At 31.9% G+C, this 20945-nt stretch overlaps 1 protein-coding gene across 9 annotated transcripts in view; it reads left to right on the plus strand.

Moving 5' to 3' along the window:
- Nucleotides 1-20945, plus strand: part of LOC124357143 (kinesin light chain) — a 215719-nt gene that overhangs the window by 184192 nt on the left and 10582 nt on the right. For 6 of the 9 annotated variants that reach the window (XM_046808632.1, XM_046808633.1, XM_046808634.1 and 3 more), the window contains one exon: nucleotides 7705-7817. The exons of 1 other annotated variant lie outside the window; for it this stretch is intronic. In XM_046808632.1, the coding sequence (XP_046664588.1) occupies nucleotides 7705-7817 (113 nt within the window). Of the gene's footprint in view, nucleotides 1-5855; nucleotides 7607-7704; nucleotides 7818-11523; nucleotides 11612-20945 lie in introns of those variants that run through there. 2 more of the 9 variants (XM_046808640.1, XM_046808639.1) reach the window with 2 other exon arrangements.

The following is a 20945-nucleotide window of genomic DNA, read 5'->3' on the forward strand; positions in this document are numbered from 1 at the left end:
GATTATATAATTGGATGTGTGAAGAACAAACTGTTTTATTTCAGTAATTTTTTTTAAACTGGAGTAAAAGTTTGGTTGGTGACTTCTTGTTAAAATGACCTAAACATGGTGGTTCATTGGTAAATTATAGAGACATTCTTTATCTAGCTAATGATAATTCTGTTAATTCTATTGTTTGAAAACTATTAATGCATAGAATCCATGCCCACACTTTGTACAATTTATTGATCCACAATATATATATATAAAATACCAGGCATTAAAAAACCATTTACGTAGCGAAAACTCAGCATAATAACATGATAAGTCATAATTTGATTATGACAACTCATTACTGTTGTATAATAAATTGTCCAAATGTAATAAATCTGTTTTAACTAAAGTAGAAATGAATTGAATTACAGTCAGTTGAAAATCAGAGGGAATGTTTGTGTACGTCTCTGATTTTAGCATACTAAAAATATACATGTGTTTGTATGTCTAAATAAATTTAACTCAGTTAAATAAAGTTACAGGAAATCATTCCATCATCAGACTAACTACAGGATAAAATGCTGAATAGCTCTGTTCTTGCAGTTTAAATCATGTAACACACAACACAACAAATAAATGATCATTTGACAAAAAATGTATAAAAAGTTTGTAGGCCTACATATGCTTGGCATGATATCAGACCGTGACATGAACAGTTTCATGTCAGTTTAAGTAACTGTGGTCTGCTGTTAGTTGTGCCGTTTATTTTGAGGCATGTAAACTTTTAATATGTTTTTGTAAAATAAGTTGTTTGTTTTTTGTGTTTAATGTGTTATTTTAACCACAAGAATGAAGCCATTCGGCAGATCATACTGTCTTTATCCTTTACACCACACACCACAGTTGTCGATCTTGGATTTTACGGAAGTAAGAATACCTATTTAGTTGTCAATTTCATCCAAAAGGGGCATTACCAATGAATTTAAGACTTATTAATGGGAGATTTTTATTTGTAAGCTATAGAATATTTTATTACGAGGGAATTAATTTATTGCAATCCTTAATAATGTTGTGAAAGGGTTTGATTGTGCTTCTATGACTGGAATAAAAATGATCTCAACTTATATAAATGATTGTCAAATCATTAAACAACATGTTTTACACACAAAGCCGTGGAGGCAGAGTTTATTTAATTAGCATATCCTTATAATTTTTTAGGTAATTATCATTTAACATATAAGAATTAGTTTAAAGTTAATTTAAATTTACATTGTTGGCTTCTTTTTTAGCAATAAGATAGTTAATTGAATTTTTTTGTAGAATCAGTTTTGAATTTTGCATTAATACAAGTTTAATGTATTTATAACATGAAATCTGTTTTTATTTGTAAAGTTGTAAGAATGGTCTTAAATTCTTAGCATTCTTATTTGTAAACATTTTAACTGATAAAAATGTATATAATTATTTTGATTCAATACCTTTAATTTTAAGGTTTATTTATATAAGGAAAGTATAAAATTCCCTCTTTGAAACATGGTCAACATGAGTAATGGATTACATGAATCGATATTTTCCTGAATATAGGTACAAATCAAATATATATTGAAATATAAGTATATAAAACCTTTTATTTGTTTTCTTTCTGAACAATGTATGTACCGGTAATATAAACAGGTAGATCAGAAGTCTACAAAATTCCAAGTTACTAAATAATTAATAAAAAAGTACCATAAATATAAAATACTGAGTGCTCTAGTGTATAAGCCTGCCAGTGACCACCGGACTGAAGGTAAGTGAATGTGCATGATTGTTAAATGTTGTTTTGCACTTGATGGTGGTAATAATCACAGTCAAAACATGAAATATAACTTTAAAAGGTATACAAGTAGACTGAAAATATTAAACATACTTTTAGTACTAGGGGAAACAGTTTGAAGCAAAAGAGAGGAAGCAAACATATAAAGGTTTCCATATAATTGTAAAATCCCTCAGAAGTGTGTCTTGGAGTTTATTAGACTTTTTCTCTCAGTAACCATGAGTTTGCTACAAGATTCCAAGTTTACCTTATAAAAATTGCCCCTTTCCTTCTGCAACAAAACTAATTGTTTAAACATTGTGAACTTTGACGTCTTGAACTATGTCTGTGTTCTAAAATAAAGCAAATTTTTTAGAACAATTATTTTAAATTTCACTTTTACTGTGAGGATAAAAATATAACAAATTTGGTTTCTTTATTCGTTTAAGCTAGTGAAAACTGTTCTTTAGTAAATTTAAAAATTCTTTCCTGTACTATAGAAGTTCATGTTTGCTCAAGAATAGTATAATACCATAAAAAAGTGTCAAGGATTCATAAATTTTTTAAACATTTCTGAGAATATTACGCAGCAAATGATATTTTTATAACTGTATAACATGTTTTTCCTTTCAGATTCAATACAATAAACAAACCACTTTGGAAGGGAGGTCACAAGTAAAATGTTTAACTGCATAATAATTATAGTTTGTTAAAATACTCTCTTATGCCAAACCCTTGCCAAGCCTCAATAACTTTTTGGTCACAGTAACAAAGTTATTGTAGGCTGCATTTCAAAAGGAACTATCGGCAAATACATTCATAATACACACAAAAGGTCTTATTTAGAGCTCTAGAATATTCCCAGTAAGTTTATACAGATTGATAAATATGTTCCAACTTCAAGCTAACAAGACAATTTATAACTAGTGAACCTTTCTGTGACAGCGTTGAGATAATGTCATATCAATATGAGATCTAATCACGCCATAATGTATTAATATTTTCTTTGTATGAAAAGATATTTTTTTATGTTTTGAATTTAGAGCTTAATTGTTAATGGACAATGTATAGGCTAAAATTAATAAACTTTACCCTGGCCTGCCAAAAGTTCTTTAATTGCGATATTCATCAGTGAGGTGGGATGGAAGCATTTAATCTGGAGTTGTAAAACGTTTATTATTGTAATCATACTACTGTAAACTAAATTTATCATTGATTACAAAAATTATTTTGCTTAATTAAATAAAAATAAGAAAAAAAAATCTTTATGCAATACTATTAAAATACATGGAACACTGGTATAACAACAATTTAGTTTATTATGTTTTGAAGAGTGGTTTATAATTTATTTTTGTTTAAACTTTATTTTAGCTATTTAAAAGGAGTTAACTGTTTTCTCAGATACTTTCACCTATCAATTTTTATTAGTAAACTGTTGTAGGATCAATCTACAAAATGTTTGTGTGTTTATTTTTGCTTTTGCAATATTGACAAAATTGATAATTTATTGAAAATTTTGTGATTCTTATTCTTTTGTGACTATAATTTATTAACTGATATGTATATGTATGAGTAGTTAATTTTGTAAGCAATTTAATATTAACAAATAATTATGCAATGAAAAAAATTTTTTTTTAAATATTGTTTGTTTCTAACAAAATACTTTTTGTCTTTGAAAATTTTAACTTTGCCACTAGCTTTTCTTAAATAATTTTGTATTACAGTTTTGTTATTTTGTTATTACTGGAATAGCAAATGAGTTACACAAAGATAGCAACAAAACGTTGAAGCCATTTGTGAATATTTTAATTCTTTCTCTTGATCTAAGATTTTTTAAATATATTTTAATTAACAACTCGTTTGTTGGTGTATATCACATTTGAATTTTAAAAATTTACATGATGAGTTACCGAATATCAGATGGATAAGTTTAGGTAGAACACTTGTCTTTCATCCTTATACAAAGGATGACAATTTTTCAAGGAGACGTTAATCGTAGTAGTTTTGCTGATAATGTTAGTTATGACATCCAAGAACTGAGTAATTTTGAAATTTTTAGAACAATTCTATTTATTTTCTGTGTGAACAAAAAATGTATTTTTTGAAAAATCTATTCATATCTACTATTACAGTAAGAAAATAATAAAAAATTAACTCCATAACAGTTTTTAATTGATAAATAAAATGTAATGAAGATCTCATTTTTATTTTCTAATACTTTTATCCATTAAGTAAATGACAAAAATACCCGTCCAGTGTATGTGGCTCTATCAAAATCACGATCAGTGTTAGATGTGACATTACCATGTGATTCCAATAAGAAAAAGCTGGTAGAATGTCCAATTCGTCATAATCTATCAAATCTATAGTTCTGATAAACAGATTTTGAAAAAAAGTTTTCCTACTCACCAAAACTGAAAACAATGAGAGTTTTAAAATGAAATTGAGTGGCTATTGCTAATTTTGTTTGTACTGGAAACTAAATTTTAAACAACTCGACAGGTGGTAAACAAATAAGTACTACTCTGTAATTGAATAGTAAAATTTTAAATAAACTAATGGTCATTGCTATATAACATGCTATAGCAATAGTTTTATGAAAATATGAGCAATATATTGGACTGTGGGGGGGCTTACATAGTAAATGTTTTGAATGATAACTGTATATATTTTGAATTAACTACAGGCTGGGCCATAAAAGATTATTGGATTTGTATATTTCATAAAATATAGACAGTTGTATGAAATCTAAAATTATTCTTCTCTGAATTTGTAGGACATTTGGTTGTGAAGGATGAAAATTGAACATACTCTTGATAGCAATAGTATTGAATTAAGTTACATAAGAGGCAGTTTACTATAAATTCAATCACTGATAAATTTACGAACCACCAAAATCGCATCTCTTATAGTGGTTTTCTGGTCAAAGTTGGTATAGTAATCTTCAGGTAAGCCAGGAGAACAGATAGGCATAGTTGATTTCATCGCAGTGACAAGACAACCAGCATAGTTTCTGCAGAACTTCCATTTGTGTTCTAGTAGAATTGATGATCATTTTATGGATTCCCCTTTGAAACCTGAACTTGAAGGTAATCTTTATCTTATCAGAGGATATGTTGAAGCCCATGCCAGATGAGCATGATAGCAGTAGAATCCGTGCAACGTTTCCCTAGATGTCTGGTCATCCTGGTAGTGAAATCTAGACACTTGCCTATCATCCTGCTTTCGATCGTTGCAAGTGTTTCTCTGTGGGTATCTCATTGCAGATACTTAAAAAAAAGTCAACAAAAAATCTTGTGAGGCCTAAAGAAAACCATGATAAGAAATATGATTGTAATGAATCCTAGAGAGATAAATGGCTAAATTATGCATAATCTTTCTTTGTTTCTATAAATTCATACCCAATGAAGAGGATGTTGTTTTTTCACCCTTATAACTATATCTACTACATTTTCTAGAATATTTGTATGAACATTTTAAGTGCGGCCTGGCTCTATAAGCATAATTTTGCATGTTTAAGAACTGTGATTATTGTCCATAGACTGCACAAATACATACAGTGCTCTAGTGTAGACTCGAGGCAGGTAAGTAAACTGTAGTAATATGGTAGTTGCTGAAAGTTATGCTGGTCCGTGTTGTTCCCTCATCACAGACATTGTGGATGTTAACTGAGGCCAAATTTCTTTAAAAAATAAATATAACTCAAAATTTTGTACATTTTATTGTTTATATGTTTTGTAAATTCAATCATTACTTATTAGAAAATTTAATAGGAACCATTTTCATATCACTTGAATACCTTTTAGAATCAACTAAATTGAACACTGAACATTCAAAATTTAAATTTTCCAAAAATATTTTTATTCAGTAATTTATTCTGAGATTTGTTCTGTTTCTTAATGAATTGAATGATTTATTAATTCTCAGGAATGATGTCAAGTATTGTATTATCAAATCCGACATTGTTTTTTTTTTTTCATAATAACCTGTAATAAATTGTAGAAACCTAACCACCAAAGGGTTCACATATTATCGGTACACTAGTTGCACCTCTTGGACAACATTTTGACATTTTGGTTTGTCGCAGGGGACTGGTTATGTACAGAGAACAACCGGGGCATTGGACCCACGTACGGGTGGACTCAAAAACAAACTTTTCAACGTTCTCGGATTCAACAACAGCGCGTGATACCCATTTTTGCACATTCTAGTCTAAGTTCATATTCTCTACTTAATTTGGTCCGTTCCAAGCTTGATAGCCAATACATATAATAATATTTATTGCTTCGTTATTTATTCTGTTACTATAATTTTACTTATGTTTTACTTTGTCCTTTTTTTTACATAAAACTGTGTTAGTTAATTGTTAAGTTTCAATAATTTTAATTTTATACGTTTGCTTAGGATATAATTTACTATAGACACCTGTAATCTCAGTTATGCTGTTAGGTTCTTGCTTTGACTTTAAACACGACAGATTGTTTAGGAACAATAAAAACCAGATCGGTTTACATGCCACATTAGTTGTGGCATACACAATATTGAGGTTCCTCCTTGCATTTTATACAGGCGAATTCTCATTTTTATTTCAGTGTATATTATTTGTGATGTTTTTAAACTATGCATTAAATATTTTGTTTTACTCTATTTTTTCAAATTTTTATATAATTCCATATATCACTAATAAAATGGTGCTCTTTTTTTAAACGGGTGTTGTCAGGTTTGTATGAAAACGTTAAATAATAATCAAAAAAGGAAGTAATTTGTAATAGTTGACAATTATGTTGTTAAGCCATGAAATAATCAAATGATAGTGCTTAGAGTGGCTAGATGATGAAATGTTATGTTGATTCCGTCGTGATATTGTTGTACGCTTAGAATGCTCAAGAAACCCTTAGATGTGATGCCTTTATTAAGTTTTAGAAGGGTCAGTTACAACATAAAAATGGTCATTTTGGAGGATATTTCGCATGACAATGAAAGGTTTAATATCAATATGCTAATTGAAAACTGATTTTGTAAGCTTTAAAAAAATGAAATGCTGAAAAAAAATATTTCTCTACTGTATCCCCCCTTTTGTTTTATTGAAATACACATTTTCTCTCTTTTTAACGTTTACATAATTGTTATGTCCAATCAACCTAATCTGAAACTTAAATTTATTTTAATCTAAATAAATGTTGAACACAATAGTGTATTGATCTTTCATTGCATGACGCCAACACAAAATGTCCAATAACTATTTCTTTCATAGTACAGTAGTTTATATTGTAGATTTCATGGGCTTTCCAGTACTACTTTTTAGATTTATTTATTTTATTATTGTTCTACCAATGCTCTTAATATTTCAAGTCAGGCATCCTATATTGACTTAACACTGTTTTGATTAAATTTCATTACCATTGAGAAACCAAATTAAGTGTTTTTCAATTTTGTTGTAGTATTTTTCATTCAAATCCGTTTGCCGTCTTTTTGACATGAGAAATTTACTGTGTACAGAATTAAAATTTTTATTGTATATGGTTTGCTAAACATAATGTTCATTTCTGTAACTTTTCCTTCAATAGTAGAATGCATTCAGATAGCAAAAAATGTTTGGTTCTTTTATTGTTAATTTTTTATTAAATTAGATCTACATATTTAGAGCTACATATAGTTAATTAGTTGTGGACAGAAGTTTCCACAAACTGGACTGGCGGAAAGTCCCATGAGCCTCTAGGGCTGTAGACTAGCGAGGTATGTTTCACTAAGTTACCTTGTATCATACTCGTTGGCTCTTGTTGTGTACACATTGTAATTACGGAGAATTTTGTACAATAAAAGGACCTGTGATTATGAGTTTGTCTTTTATTTGAGCACCCAGCGACAAGCGCCCCGGGGTTCTCTGTACATCCTGTTGAAGGGTGGGTTCACAAGTGTAAGTGGGTTGTTTTAAGGGCAAACTGAAGCGAAGCGGGTCCCTCTCCAAGCTGCGAGCCTCGTTACGCCGCTCTGGCGCACGTCTGATGCACAGATTCGGAAACCGTTCGGTTGAAGGGCAAGATGCCAGGTAGGTGACAGCATCACATCGCACAGCTATGCATGTAGCAACCTACACCCCAGTCTTGTGTTGGTCTTTTGTGTCTGTTTCCAGTCATAGTTTGGTATTTAGATTTGTATTTTTCTTAGGTCTTAGTGAATGTGTTTTCGGTAAGATTTCTGTAGCATGTAATTCAAGAATCTTTTTGTTTTACATACAATAAGTTAAATTGGCAGGTAAATTCCTTGCAAATTGTTTTCAAGTGACAAAATTATTATCACTTGAAAATAATTTTTCATTGATATCCTCTTGACTAATTTGTATTCAGTTCACTGGAAAAGAACTCTGGAAACCATAGAATAAGCACAAAAACACTGAGATTTCATTATCATTCAAGTAGTTCTTTTCAGAGCAGTTTAGAAAAGAGCTTACTTGGCACATTGTTGTCCGTTATATTATGAGTAAATTAGTGTTATTTCTCAAGAATCAACAATCACGGAACACTCTAATTTAGTTTAGGGTAATAATTATTGCTAATGTGGTAAGTCAGAGGGATAAACAACTGCCATTACAAGTAACTAGTAGTTGTTTGGCACCAATAATACTTTACATAATGACAAATTAGTTGTAAGACATGTACATTTTACACATTAAAAATATAAAAAGAGGTTTTCAATTTTGTTTATTAACAAATAAAATTAATATAGATAAAATCTAGGTAAATTATAAACTTTGGTATATATTGTGAATTTTTTATATACATAAAAAATGTAATATTTTGAAATAAATACTTTTATGTTACATACATGTATGTAGAGTTAAGTAAATCAAAGTTTTCCTATTTACTAATAGCTGCAGTACGACACCCAAGTAACCCCATTACAATATATGCGTTACTTGAAACTATTTTAAATCAAACATTTTAGAGAAAATAACTTTTAAGCAAAGAGTTCCGGAACTCCTATCGAAAATTTGCACCTAAAATATCCTTATTATTGATTCCACTTATGTCTTTTTGTTTGAACTTATTATTTCTTCTTCCTCAGGCTAAATCGTAAAACCTTCTATAGTAGATATTGTTTGAAACTCTAATGAGATCTACAAAACTAGTATTATTAATTTATTTTTGAAATTTATACACCTATCTACCAGTAGGGAATGTGTTCTAAGATAGTGACAATGCCTTGGTTCTGGCAATTTATTCTGATGTTTCATAATAATAACTCTTTACAGTACCTTCCATAAGATGGGCAAAATGGGGAGAAATGTTGCTTATCATTCCACAGAGAATTATTGACATTTAAAATGCAGTAACTCATTTTTGAGTTATTTGCAGTCACTATGTAAAATAATTTGCTGAAGATAAGGATATAAGTGTTTACTATATGTTTATAAATTGTGATTGATGAGACTGACACGTTTTCTAATGATTAGAAATTTTTCTCCTACATAGAATGACTTTTTTTAAATTAACCTAACTAATTGCATCACATGATGATAATCAACATCAGTCTCGCTGATATGTGATACTAGGACAGTGAATATTAAAAGAATAAGTTGATTTCCTCACATGATGCCAAATAGTTGTTATATAGAAAGAATCTTCTTATTTATGAACAATAAATTACCTGTGTCTGCACTTTGTATAAGTGGTCTTAATTCATTCCACTTAGTTAAGTTAGATTTTATCTTTCGCCTTCAAACAATTTTTACCATCTTGTGAGTAGTAAGACAACAAAACTGTATTTTAAATAGTTTACATAATAATTAGGCAAGTAAAATTATATTCAAGGTGTTTATAATAAGAACAAGAAATTTCAATTTCATTATTAAAATTACTTTTAACCTCTTGCGACGTAGTTTAATCTTGATTGGGTACTGTGTGTGGTAGCAACCAACAAAATATGCTGTCCCATTCAGCCAAACACATTTCACATCTCTAACCAAGAATATGTTAAATAATAAAATCAGATTCCCAATTATCAGCAGATACATGAACTATATATAGCGGATCAACTCTAATGACTTACTAAATAAAAAAGTATGAAAATCCTGACGAGAAAACAAGAAACATAGGCTATGAAGATCAGGTCTTTGAAATGTTAAGCTATTATAGCAATAAAAGAAGATGTTTCTAGTTTTCCTTCTTCCTTCAATTAACTCAATTATTATTAAAACAATTTTATTTCAAATAATTTTTTGAAGGAGAGATTTGGTTTTTTATCTGGTTTTTTTGTAGTCGATGAAGGGATTATTTATGCTGGCTTTTTAAATTTTATGTTATTAAATATAGACACAGAACAAAAATTGTTTGATGTAATTTTAAATTCAAATAACTATATTTTAATAATGACACCTACATGGTTATAATTTGATGTCACGTGTTTCTATAATTATTGTATTTTTTTATACATATATGTAAAGGAGAGCCTGATCCCCTTTTAGGTTTTAATCTGCCCATCCTCATGGGCCACTGACCTGTGTGAAAATCTCATCAAACCAAATAGAGTCGATGGTACCAATAAAAAGTGCTTTGGTCTGAACCTGTGATGTCTCTAACAAAGAAAGCGCTATCTAATGTTCTAATGTCTTAGACTGCTCAGCCATCGGCACTCCCAAAATGTTAGTTTTAATCTGGCCACCTCATTCACCTTGTTTCTGGATTTCTGTACACAAAAAGGATGTGAAAAAATAACATGAAGTAAAAGAAATTTGAGCTAAAACTGGATAGAGAAAATTGAGATGATATACCTCGATATCTTTGCTGCAGGTGCTGTAATCTTCATAAATACGTTAACTAACTAGAGCTGCCCACACCAAAATAATCTGGAAAAATTTGAGGAGGTTTTGCTATTTCCTTTTTAACCATTGGCTGTTATTTCTATGACGTAGCTATGGCCATTACTGTCTGTTCGACTTATAATGTTTGCCAAATATATGAATAAAAACAAAAGTACATGTATTTTTTCAGTAACAACTATGTTTTTTTATTGCAACATATGATGAAATTGATCATACACGTAAAACTGGCATCAGTTTTTTATTCAGGTATTGAGGAGGAATTCACATGCACCATCCACCATTGGACTTATTTGGTGTGGGCAGCTGTAGCAGCTGTGACGTTTATATGAATTTTTTTATGAAAATACATTCGTATTAGTGCACCTGATATTAATATTATTAATTACTGTGCTTTTATTATAAAACTTTATCTCATATAGTTATTTCATAAAAATTTTCCAGCTATTAAGTATTTTTTACTGATAATCATGAATTCTTGGTTCCACCCCATGTGGGAGTGTTGAATTTTGTACCAAGTAATTTTGTTGTTGTAGCATTGTTTGATTTGAAGTTGAAACTATATTAATGTTATATTTTTGAATATATAACAGATATAAGTAATTTTAGTTTGTAAAGTTATATTTTTTTGTCAAAGAATAGGTACATAATATCAAAACATACCTACATGTTATGTTCCACTATCATGTCAAAAGTAACACATACCAATAAACGATAAGTTGACTCCTCAATTTGGAAAACAATGCAGTATACATTTTCACATGGCCTCAAATCAACCAATGTTTTAGGTTTATTCTAAAATTACATGGGATAAATGGAAGGGGACTGTATTAGAAAAAGACAAATTTGTACTTTTTCCTGAAATTAAAGACAAATTTTAAATCTATCGTTTTTATGTGCACAACAATTTTAAGTGTTTTAAAACTTGTCCCTTTAGCTACAGAAGTCGTGGAACTCTGACCTCAAATCTGCATACAATAAATCTGCAGCCATGTTTGCTTCATCCCGACCTAAACTTAACGTTGGTAAGCGAACTTGTACATGCCATCAACACGTTTGTGCAAATTCATTTTGTTCACACCAGCACTTTGAAATAAATACAACTTTAAATAGCGAAATTTAAATTAGAGCAAAAAGTACTATCTGTAGTTTGGTCCAGCACTTTCACTTCAAGCAGTTTGTTCAGCTGGCATGCTCTTTTAATATAAATTTTGTTTCAACGCTTACCAAGCACAGAACATTGTTTACACAATCGTTTGAAGTTTGGTTTATGAAAATGATCAACAAACCTATTACTCTGTGATTTATAATTATAGAGTCATTGACTCTTAATGTGGAAATAGTCAGCTATGTTCTGGTTGCTCTGCAGTATAATTCATAAAGTACAGCACTTAATGCACCTTTGTTCATTTTTTCAAATGATATGGTTTAACTTGGGAAATTAAAAAAATAGAATAATTTATTGATAAATCAAGTTTTTTTTAATCATTACAAGAACAGTATCAAAGTTTTGTACATGTTTTAAATTCTATTAACATGAGATAAACTCAAAGTTTGAAGTATTGAATGTAAGATGCAATTATAATTTTGTAGTTAATTAATTATTGTTGATATTGCAACTCTCTAATGCTGACATTCAAAATATATTTTCAAAAATGTATGGAAGCCCATCACCTCAAAACCCTTTGACATATCCAAAAAGGCACAACTGTGGTTTTTAATAATTTAAGAATTTGTTAATGACTAATTTTGCTCTGTATGGAGGGTCAAGGCTTAGATCAAAATGTTGTGCAATTGTAAAAGTCCAAACAATAAAATAATTTTACTGAATATTCTATACTGTGAAATAAAGGCATTTTTTCATAAATGGATTATATTTTTGAGATTTATAATTCAATAGAAATGGTTTATAATCTTATTCAGAGCATATTAACACTTGCTGCTCTAGGCGTCTTATGATACTCAACAGTGAGTGTAATTATTACAATGAATTGAATTCAGTTAAGACTTGTGGTTGTTATCATTTTCAAGAGGTTTGCCAGGAGTGCTTGTGTATAATTTTCTGAAAAAGTAAGATTATCTAGTAGAGGTTGAAAAACTTTCATTTGGAAGAATCTCTAAAGCTGCAGTGGATAATATAATATATATGATATATTATACGAGGGCAGTTTGATAAGTCAGTGACTTTGAATAAAACCATTTGTTTTTTGCAAATCAAATTTTTTTTTAATATAATAATCTTTAAGCTCGATACATTTAGTCCAGCGTTTTTCTAATTTTTTAATTCTCACCAAATACTAAGTTTTCTTAAGGCTCTCGAAATAAGCGTTTGTTTCAATGACTTCATTCGATCTAAATCTCCTACCGCCCAGCCATTTCTTTAGGTTTTGGAACAAGAAATAGTCGCAGGAGGCTAAATATGGAGAATATGCTAGATGGAGTAGCAGTTTGTGATCCAATTCATAGAGTTTTGCAATCCAATTCATGGATTTTTGCCTTTGTGACTAGACAAGTGTACACACGTGCATTGTCTTGATGGAACAGCACTTTTTTTCTTCGCCAAATGTGGGCATTTTTGCTTTAAATCAATGTCAAAACTGTCTAAAAGCTCTGAAAAATATTTGCTGGTGATCGTTTTACCCTTTTCAAGGTAATCCATTTGAATGACACCCCGTGCATCTCAAAAAACCACGACCTTGTTGGCTGACAGACTCACCTTGGCCTTCTCTGGTCCACATTAACCCCGAACAACCCACTGTTTAGATTGTTTCTTGGTGTCTGGCGTTTTGTGATGGATCCATGTTTCGTCCACAGTGTTACAAAACAGTGCCAAAACAGATTACGGCTGAACATCACTAAACACTTTTTGAAGTAGTCACAGGGCCAAGTGTGAGTAATCACAGCATCCATCTCGCTGAGAGTTTTTATGTCGAAATACTTGTGTAAAATGTGATGTACCCATTCAGGTAAAATACATACAGCATGATCCAACTCACACACATTCATTCTCTGATCGTCCAATATCATTTCATGGATGTTATTGATGATTTCTGGTGTGATCACTTCTTTTGGGCGACCTGAACATTCTGCATCATTAGTGCTGGTATGACCACAACGGAACACTGTAAACCACTTTTTAACCATTGAAATTGAAGGTCCTGAGTCCCCCTAGTATTTATCAATTCTTTCCTTAGTGTCAGTGATTGATTTTTTAATGTAAAAAGTAATGCTTAAGCAGCACATAGAAATCCTTTTTTTGCATTTTCGTGAAAATTTACGAGATTGTTTGCTTTGGACGGCTATCAAACACCAAATGCACGACACAGCTTGCTCAAAATTAGAAATATGTCCACCAATAGATTACAGTTTACTGCAGAACTGTTGCATTTAAAGTTACTGCAAGTTAGTTAAATTCAAAAAGTCACTGACTTATTAAACCGCCTTCGTAATATATTTTTATAACAAAGGTGATAGGCACAAAAGTTCTAAATAAAGTATAGTTCCTAAAGCGTTTTCAGTTTTTATACAAAATGCTTAAAAACTGAGAAATAACTAAATACTTATGAATCTTTGAATGACAGTCTTCTTAAGAGACATTTTAAAAATATCAATTGCTAAAAAAGTTATGGGAAAATTTTGCTGTTGGCGATAATCATATGAATCTTATCTTATTGTCCAAGTGTAAGTTGGTACTTAACAACAGAGTATGGGTCTGTCAGTTTACCTTTGCTGTCAGTGTGTGAAATTCTAAATTATCAATGGATTCATTTATAAAGAGAGCTGATGATTAACTGTTAAAGTAATTTACAACAGAAAATTAGGAAATATTATGTGCATTTCAAAATGCTTTTTACTTATTCTCTATGGTCATCACTAAAAATTTGAATGACCATCATATTGGAATGAAATGGCATACCAAACTGGCCTACAGATCAAGCCGAGGTATTAATAAGATCAACTGTCATACCAAGTTTCAACTTGTTTGGGTCTGTTATCATTTCCACAAGCTGAGTTATATATAGTGTATATTTCGATTCATGTTATGTATAGGGTGAGTCAGCTAATGTGTCTTAGTTGTATTTTTAGAGTATGATTAGAGCTACAACAGGCTTTCAGGTTGAGTGGAAGAGAGGACTAAATAGCCCTAACTCCACCTCAAAAATAAAGTTATATTTCATTTCATAACGGTGGGTTACAAAGAAAATGTAACCCACCGAAATCACATAAAAAGAATTTATTTTAGATATTTTCATCAAATTTAAAAGACAGAATGTAATAAAAAGCCAGAAGAAGTGGAAGGTGAAATGGAGCTAAATGTATCATTCGCATCAAAAATGAAGGAGTAAAGAGGAGATCAGGCACCTCGAAAACCAAAATTTGTACAAGCTACGAGTTAAATAATGGCTACAGTATTCTGGGATTGTCAAGGTGTGTTGTTGGATGACTACTTGTCGACAGGCATGACAGTAAACAGCACTCACATGAACTTCTGGATAAATTTAAATGATAAATTTTTCGTCATCCATCGTACTCACCTGACCTGGCTTCAGGTGACTTTTACTAGTAGAGATAACTAGCTGAATGAAGCATTTTGTGGTAGTATCAATTGATACTGGAATAAAAAAAGTTGTTGTCAAGATTTAAAAAAAATTAATCGAGATGATAACAATTTAGAAAAATAAGGACATAACAATAAATATAAAAATATTTTATTTACAATTTTTAACCAGTTTTTAAATATTTTATATCTTCAGGAAACTTACTTTTTGGACACTATTCCTATTAGTTCAGAATATATATAATTTGTACAGTAGAGTTTTGATCATTGGCCTGTGATTATTCGGTCAGGGTATTGTACAATTTTCCACCATAGAAACAAAAAAAAATAATGGTTAAAATTCTTCTTGAAACAAATATGAAAGTGTCAGATATATTTCCTTAGCATGTTGCACTACTTTCCGCAGTACATAATTTGCTGTACTGCTATTTGAGTTGTCCAGAAACAAAAGTGCCCTGTTATTTTCTTATCTCAGATTTGTGTACACTGAACTGTTGACTGATATTTTTAGTTTAGACAGCATCTGTCAACTGGCTATTCATCAACTGAGCTCGCTACAAGGAAGCAGAACATTATTTGTGTACTGTGCAATTGTGCCTCATTTCACATCGGGCGTTGAACATTTATTAACTGAGAGCAATGGTGAGAGCTGAAATAAGAGCACTGGTTTTTTTATCTACTTTCGTAAAATAAACAAATATATTATTTACAGTTTGAAATGATAAATTTTAAACTAGTGCTGTACACAAGTTAAAGAAGGTTTTAACCGATTTAAACCTTCCATTTTTATTATATTTGGGCTTCTGCTATTCAGGCTGACAGACTTCCATATTAATTCAGGTATCCTAGGGAGAATCCTGCAGCATGAAGCATAAGAAATGTTTTACTGTTGGTATGACACTTATAAAAAAAATAAATAAGTAAAATACATAAATAAAAACTGAACGACTGGCATTAAGACTGATTTGATATAAACATCTTTCACACATACATATATAGCCTTTGTATGTATGTATTAAAAATTAATTTTCTTTACTTATCTGAATGTATTTATAAAGTATTCATTAAATTTGTATAAATAGCAATAGCCTAATTTAATTTCAGTAAAGATTTAATCACAAAAAGTACTTGCTTCGCTGGGACTCGAATCCTGATCTCTCACAATAATAATATATAATTTGTATCACAAATACAAATTATTTAATAATATACATGTATATTTTTATGACTCAGCCTTTTTTAAATTAATTTAGGTTATTGCCATTTATACAAATGTAATGAATGTTAAAAGTAATTTGACAGGTACACACAACATGTACTACACAACTGCCTGTAGTGGGCTCTAAATGTTATTTTTGTAGATTGTTGAGACATCCATGATTTAACTGTCCCGCAAAAGATAGTACTTGTTATAACTATTCAAAGAAAGGTCACTATGCTAAAGTCTGTAAGGCAAAATGTCCACCCAGAATACCATAAAGATAACTCTCTGTATATTATCAGCTCTAGTGGCTAAGGTTACAGCAGCATCGCCCTCTTGTCTCAAGAAAGATGTTAAAAAACAATAAGTGGCAACTCTGTAGATGCACTAATAGACACTGAAGATCTGAAAGTTTTCTTAATCAGTCTGTTGTTCAGAGACAAATTAGCAGTCACCCTTGGACAGGGACAAGTATCAATGGCATTTACTTCCTTGTGTTCCAGTATAATTGGATATTGTACTAACACGCGAGCACACGCACCCGCGGCAAATTGCCGCATTTTTCCAATATTGAGTGCAGCTGTTTCATTTTTTGCGGGAGAAAGTTGGGCGGCTTTGTAATCCTCGGCAAACTATCCCTCTACGTGACCTTGGGCTGGGTTAGTGTCTTGCCGGCCGCCGGGATGTGCAGTCCTTATGTTATGTCAAGCGCTACCCCAATTGTGAGCAGTTTGCCTACGTGCGTGCTGTCGCGTTTTTACCGTTAGCGATCTGCTCACGCGCGTGCTGTCGTGTAATTTGGTGTATTCAATATATTATTATCGATACATTGTGTTTTAAAAATTAGTTTTAGTGTGCAAGTTTTGGATATTGAACTTAAAAAATCTTTATAAGGTAAAATATGGATACATATGAAGAGGAACAGAGACGCATACGAGACTTGTTAGAGTCAGTTCCAGAACCACGAACAAGCGAATTAGACGATGTATTATCTGACTTGAGTGATGTGAACGAATCTGAAATTATACAAAACTTTAGTCAAGACAGTGATTCTGAAGAGAGCATTGGGGATCTATTAGACGAAGACTATGTTCAAGAACGTAGCGGAAGTTGTTTATTAGCAGCCGATAGACCCAGTCTCCAGGACTTGAAAACCACTACACCTAGTCTCCAGGACATAGAAGCCACGCGATCTAGTCTCCAGGACTTAGCAGCCACTAGATCCAGTCACCAGGACTTAGCAGCCACTGAACCGAATCACCAGGACTTAGCAGCTACTGAACCGAATCACCAGGACTTAGCAGCCGCTGAACCGAATCGCCAGGACTTAGCAGCCGCTAGACCCAGTTTCCAGGACATAGCATCTGCTGGACCCAGTCACCAGAACTCAGCAGTTACTGGTACAGGTAACCAGCAGTTATTACAAACGAGTGCAATAATTAGTCCATGCTATACTGGTAGAATAACTAGATTAAATCCCAATCCATTGGTTTGGTCCAAAACTCCTCAAAAGAAATCATCACAAGCTAGAAGTCACAACTTGATAACACAACTTCCTGGCCGTAGGCGCGAGGCAATCAGAGCAAAGTCAGAGCTAGAATGTTGGATGTTATTTTTCCCCGATTCTCTAATAGAAAACTTAGTTTCATGTACTAACAAGAAAATTGCCCAAAATAAGGCAAATTACTCTCGAATTCGAGATGCCAAAGAAACTGACTACGTTGAAATGAGAGCATTATTAGGCTTGTTGTATCTATCTGGTGTTTGTAATTCAGGTGTACAAAATACTTTAGATTTGTGGCGAAGTGATGGTTTTGGATTAGAGATATTCAGACTGGCCATGGGAGTGAATCGTTTTAAGTTTTTGTTGCAAAACTTACGGTTTGATGATGTAAGTGGTGATGACAGAGAATTGAGAAAGTCCCAAAACAAAATGTATTGCTTAAGAGAACTGTTTGAAAAGTTTGTTCAAAGCTGTCGGCAGCACTACTCTCACGGAGCATTCGTCACATTGGAAGAAATGCTGCCAAACTTCCGTGGCAAGTGCCCCTTCCGTGTGTACATGCCTAAAAAACCAGGAAAATTTGGTATTAAGGTTTGGGCACTGACAGATTCTAAGACTTTATACTTCTAGTTTAGAAGTTTTTATTACAAATCAGCATAGAGGGCCCTTTGCTTTGAGCACATCCACTCGTGATGTAGTTAATAGAATGACTTCTCACATAGCTTACACCGGCAGAAATGTCACATGTGATAATTACTTCACTTCTATTCCCATTGCACGTGATATTCTGCAGAAGAAGTTAACACTGGTTGGCACAATCAGAAAGAATAAACCAGAAATCCCTCTAGAGTTGATCACTGAAAACAAAGGGAACGAGAGAGACCAGTAAAGAGCTCCATGTTCGCATTCACACAAACTGAGGTATTGGTATCCTACAAACCTTCAAATAAAAAGTTAGTCCTAGCTTTGTCTACTTTCCATGACACAGATGACATTGACGAAGAGTCCGGCGATAGCTGCAAGCCCTCCATCATTACATTTTACAATAAGACCAAATGTGGTGTTGATGTAAATGATGCCATGCAAAAACAATATTCCGTGTCAAGAATCTCTAACCTTTGGCCACTAACACTGTTTTTTTTTTCCTTCTTAATGTTGGAGGTATTAATGCTTATGTGATACACAAAGCAAATAATCTAAGAGTAGCTGACGATATAGTCCTTCCAAGAAGAGTGTTTCTCTCGAATCTAGGGCGACAACTTTTGACAGACCTTGCACAAAGAAGAGTAAATGACAAACTATCATTACCTCGTCAAATCAAAGACAGATTAGCTGACATATTCAAGATTCAACCTGCCCTTATTCCTGTCGATGTGCAGCAGGCTCATCAAGGAGGCTATGCAAAATGTGGTATATGTCCGAGAAGGAAAAATCGAAAAAAACAACAGTTTTTTGCAATAACTGTCAGACACCGATCTGCAAAGAACACACTGTGTCTGCATGCACAAGATGTTCAGGTGAACCAGAAGACACCAATAATGAAAGTATGGATTTTGAGTAGAAACCCAGTTCATCAAGTTTTCAAGTTTCATACTAAAATTATTCTTCCTTTTTCTACACAAAAATAAATGCGGAAGTGATTTTCTTTGTATTTAACAACAGAGTAGGGCTACACAGGTAATTTAAATATAATTTTGTTTTCATTTTTATCAAAAGGTAAATAGTTTATATAATTTTAGAAATATTCTTGTATATCAGTGTAGTCCTAGTTATGAAAATAGTATAAAGTAAGTTAAATTTTGTTTAAATTATACTTTTAGAAAAATTCTTGTATATCAGTGTAGTCCTCGTTATGAAAATAGTATAAAGTAAGTTAAATTTTGTTTAAATTATACATATAATTTAAAGTACTCTATTTCTAACAATAACTAGTACATCATTAGGATAAATATAAAATTATCATATCATAATGATATATTTGTATCTTTTTAGACACTAAAACATATAAATTGTACTGATTTTTAAACAATTGTGGCATTATTATTACTTTTAAACCTGATTCAAACAAACACGGCAATATGCTAATGGCGCGTGCTCTCGCGCCACGACCAGAGATTCACAGAGACCGCGGCAATTTGCTAACATGGCGTGCCACGGCGTAGTTAAACAAAACTATCATTTTACAAGATATTTGTAAAATATTTATTTAAATAAATTGGAAAAGTATTATCAAAGAATATTAATACCTAGAATAAGTTAAGATAACGGACTACACCCAACAATTAGTACTACAGCATAGGGATTAATGTTAAGATCATGAGAAACAATATAGTAAGATGTGTAGCAAATTGCTGTAGTGCGTGTCCTCGCGAACAAAAATGGGTGCGTGTGCTCGCATGTTAACATGAAACTCAAACATCACGAATACATCAATGTTACATTTGCTGAGCTAATTTCTGTGGTGATGTTACTTATTGGTCACAATATCTTATCCCTAACTTCTCAAATCCTGCTTGATTTGGTAGGGATAAAAATCCTCTATCAATATCAATATGGTCTTTAGCACAAGCCAAAATTGAACCGCAACCACTCTTTGCTAACCTAACTCTTGATGTAAAACCAATAGCTACTAGACCATGGACATATAATTCTAGTGATGAAAGGGTTATAGGAAGTGTGGTTCAACGGTTGCTTTTGGAAGGTATAATAGAGTAAACTCAAAACCATAAGAAAAGGCTTTAATAAGTGATATGGACTCTGTCATTACAGTTATTGATGACCATTATCTATTTGTTGTAGAAATTGATGCTTCTGAGCATTCTACTGCAGTTTTACAAAATCTACTGGAGTGTTCAGATTTATTCACAATGTTTGGTGTACCATCTTATATTCACACTATCAGAGTATCACCATTTTATGTCAGAAGAATTTAGATCATTCCTTCGTTCAAGAGGAGTAGCTACAAGTAGGATGACACCTTACAACACACAGTGAAATGGGCAGACAGAGTGGTTGAGTGGTACAATCTAGTGAGCAGTTTGTCTTGCACTAAAAGTCAGAAAACTGACTACTCATGATTAGGAATATGTTTTAAAA

This window comes from Homalodisca vitripennis, chromosome 3 (assembly GCF_021130785.1).
Source record: "Homalodisca vitripennis isolate AUS2020 chromosome 3, UT_GWSS_2.1, whole genome shotgun sequence".
Classification (NCBI taxonomy): Eukaryota; Metazoa; Arthropoda; class Insecta; order Hemiptera; family Cicadellidae; genus Homalodisca; species Homalodisca vitripennis.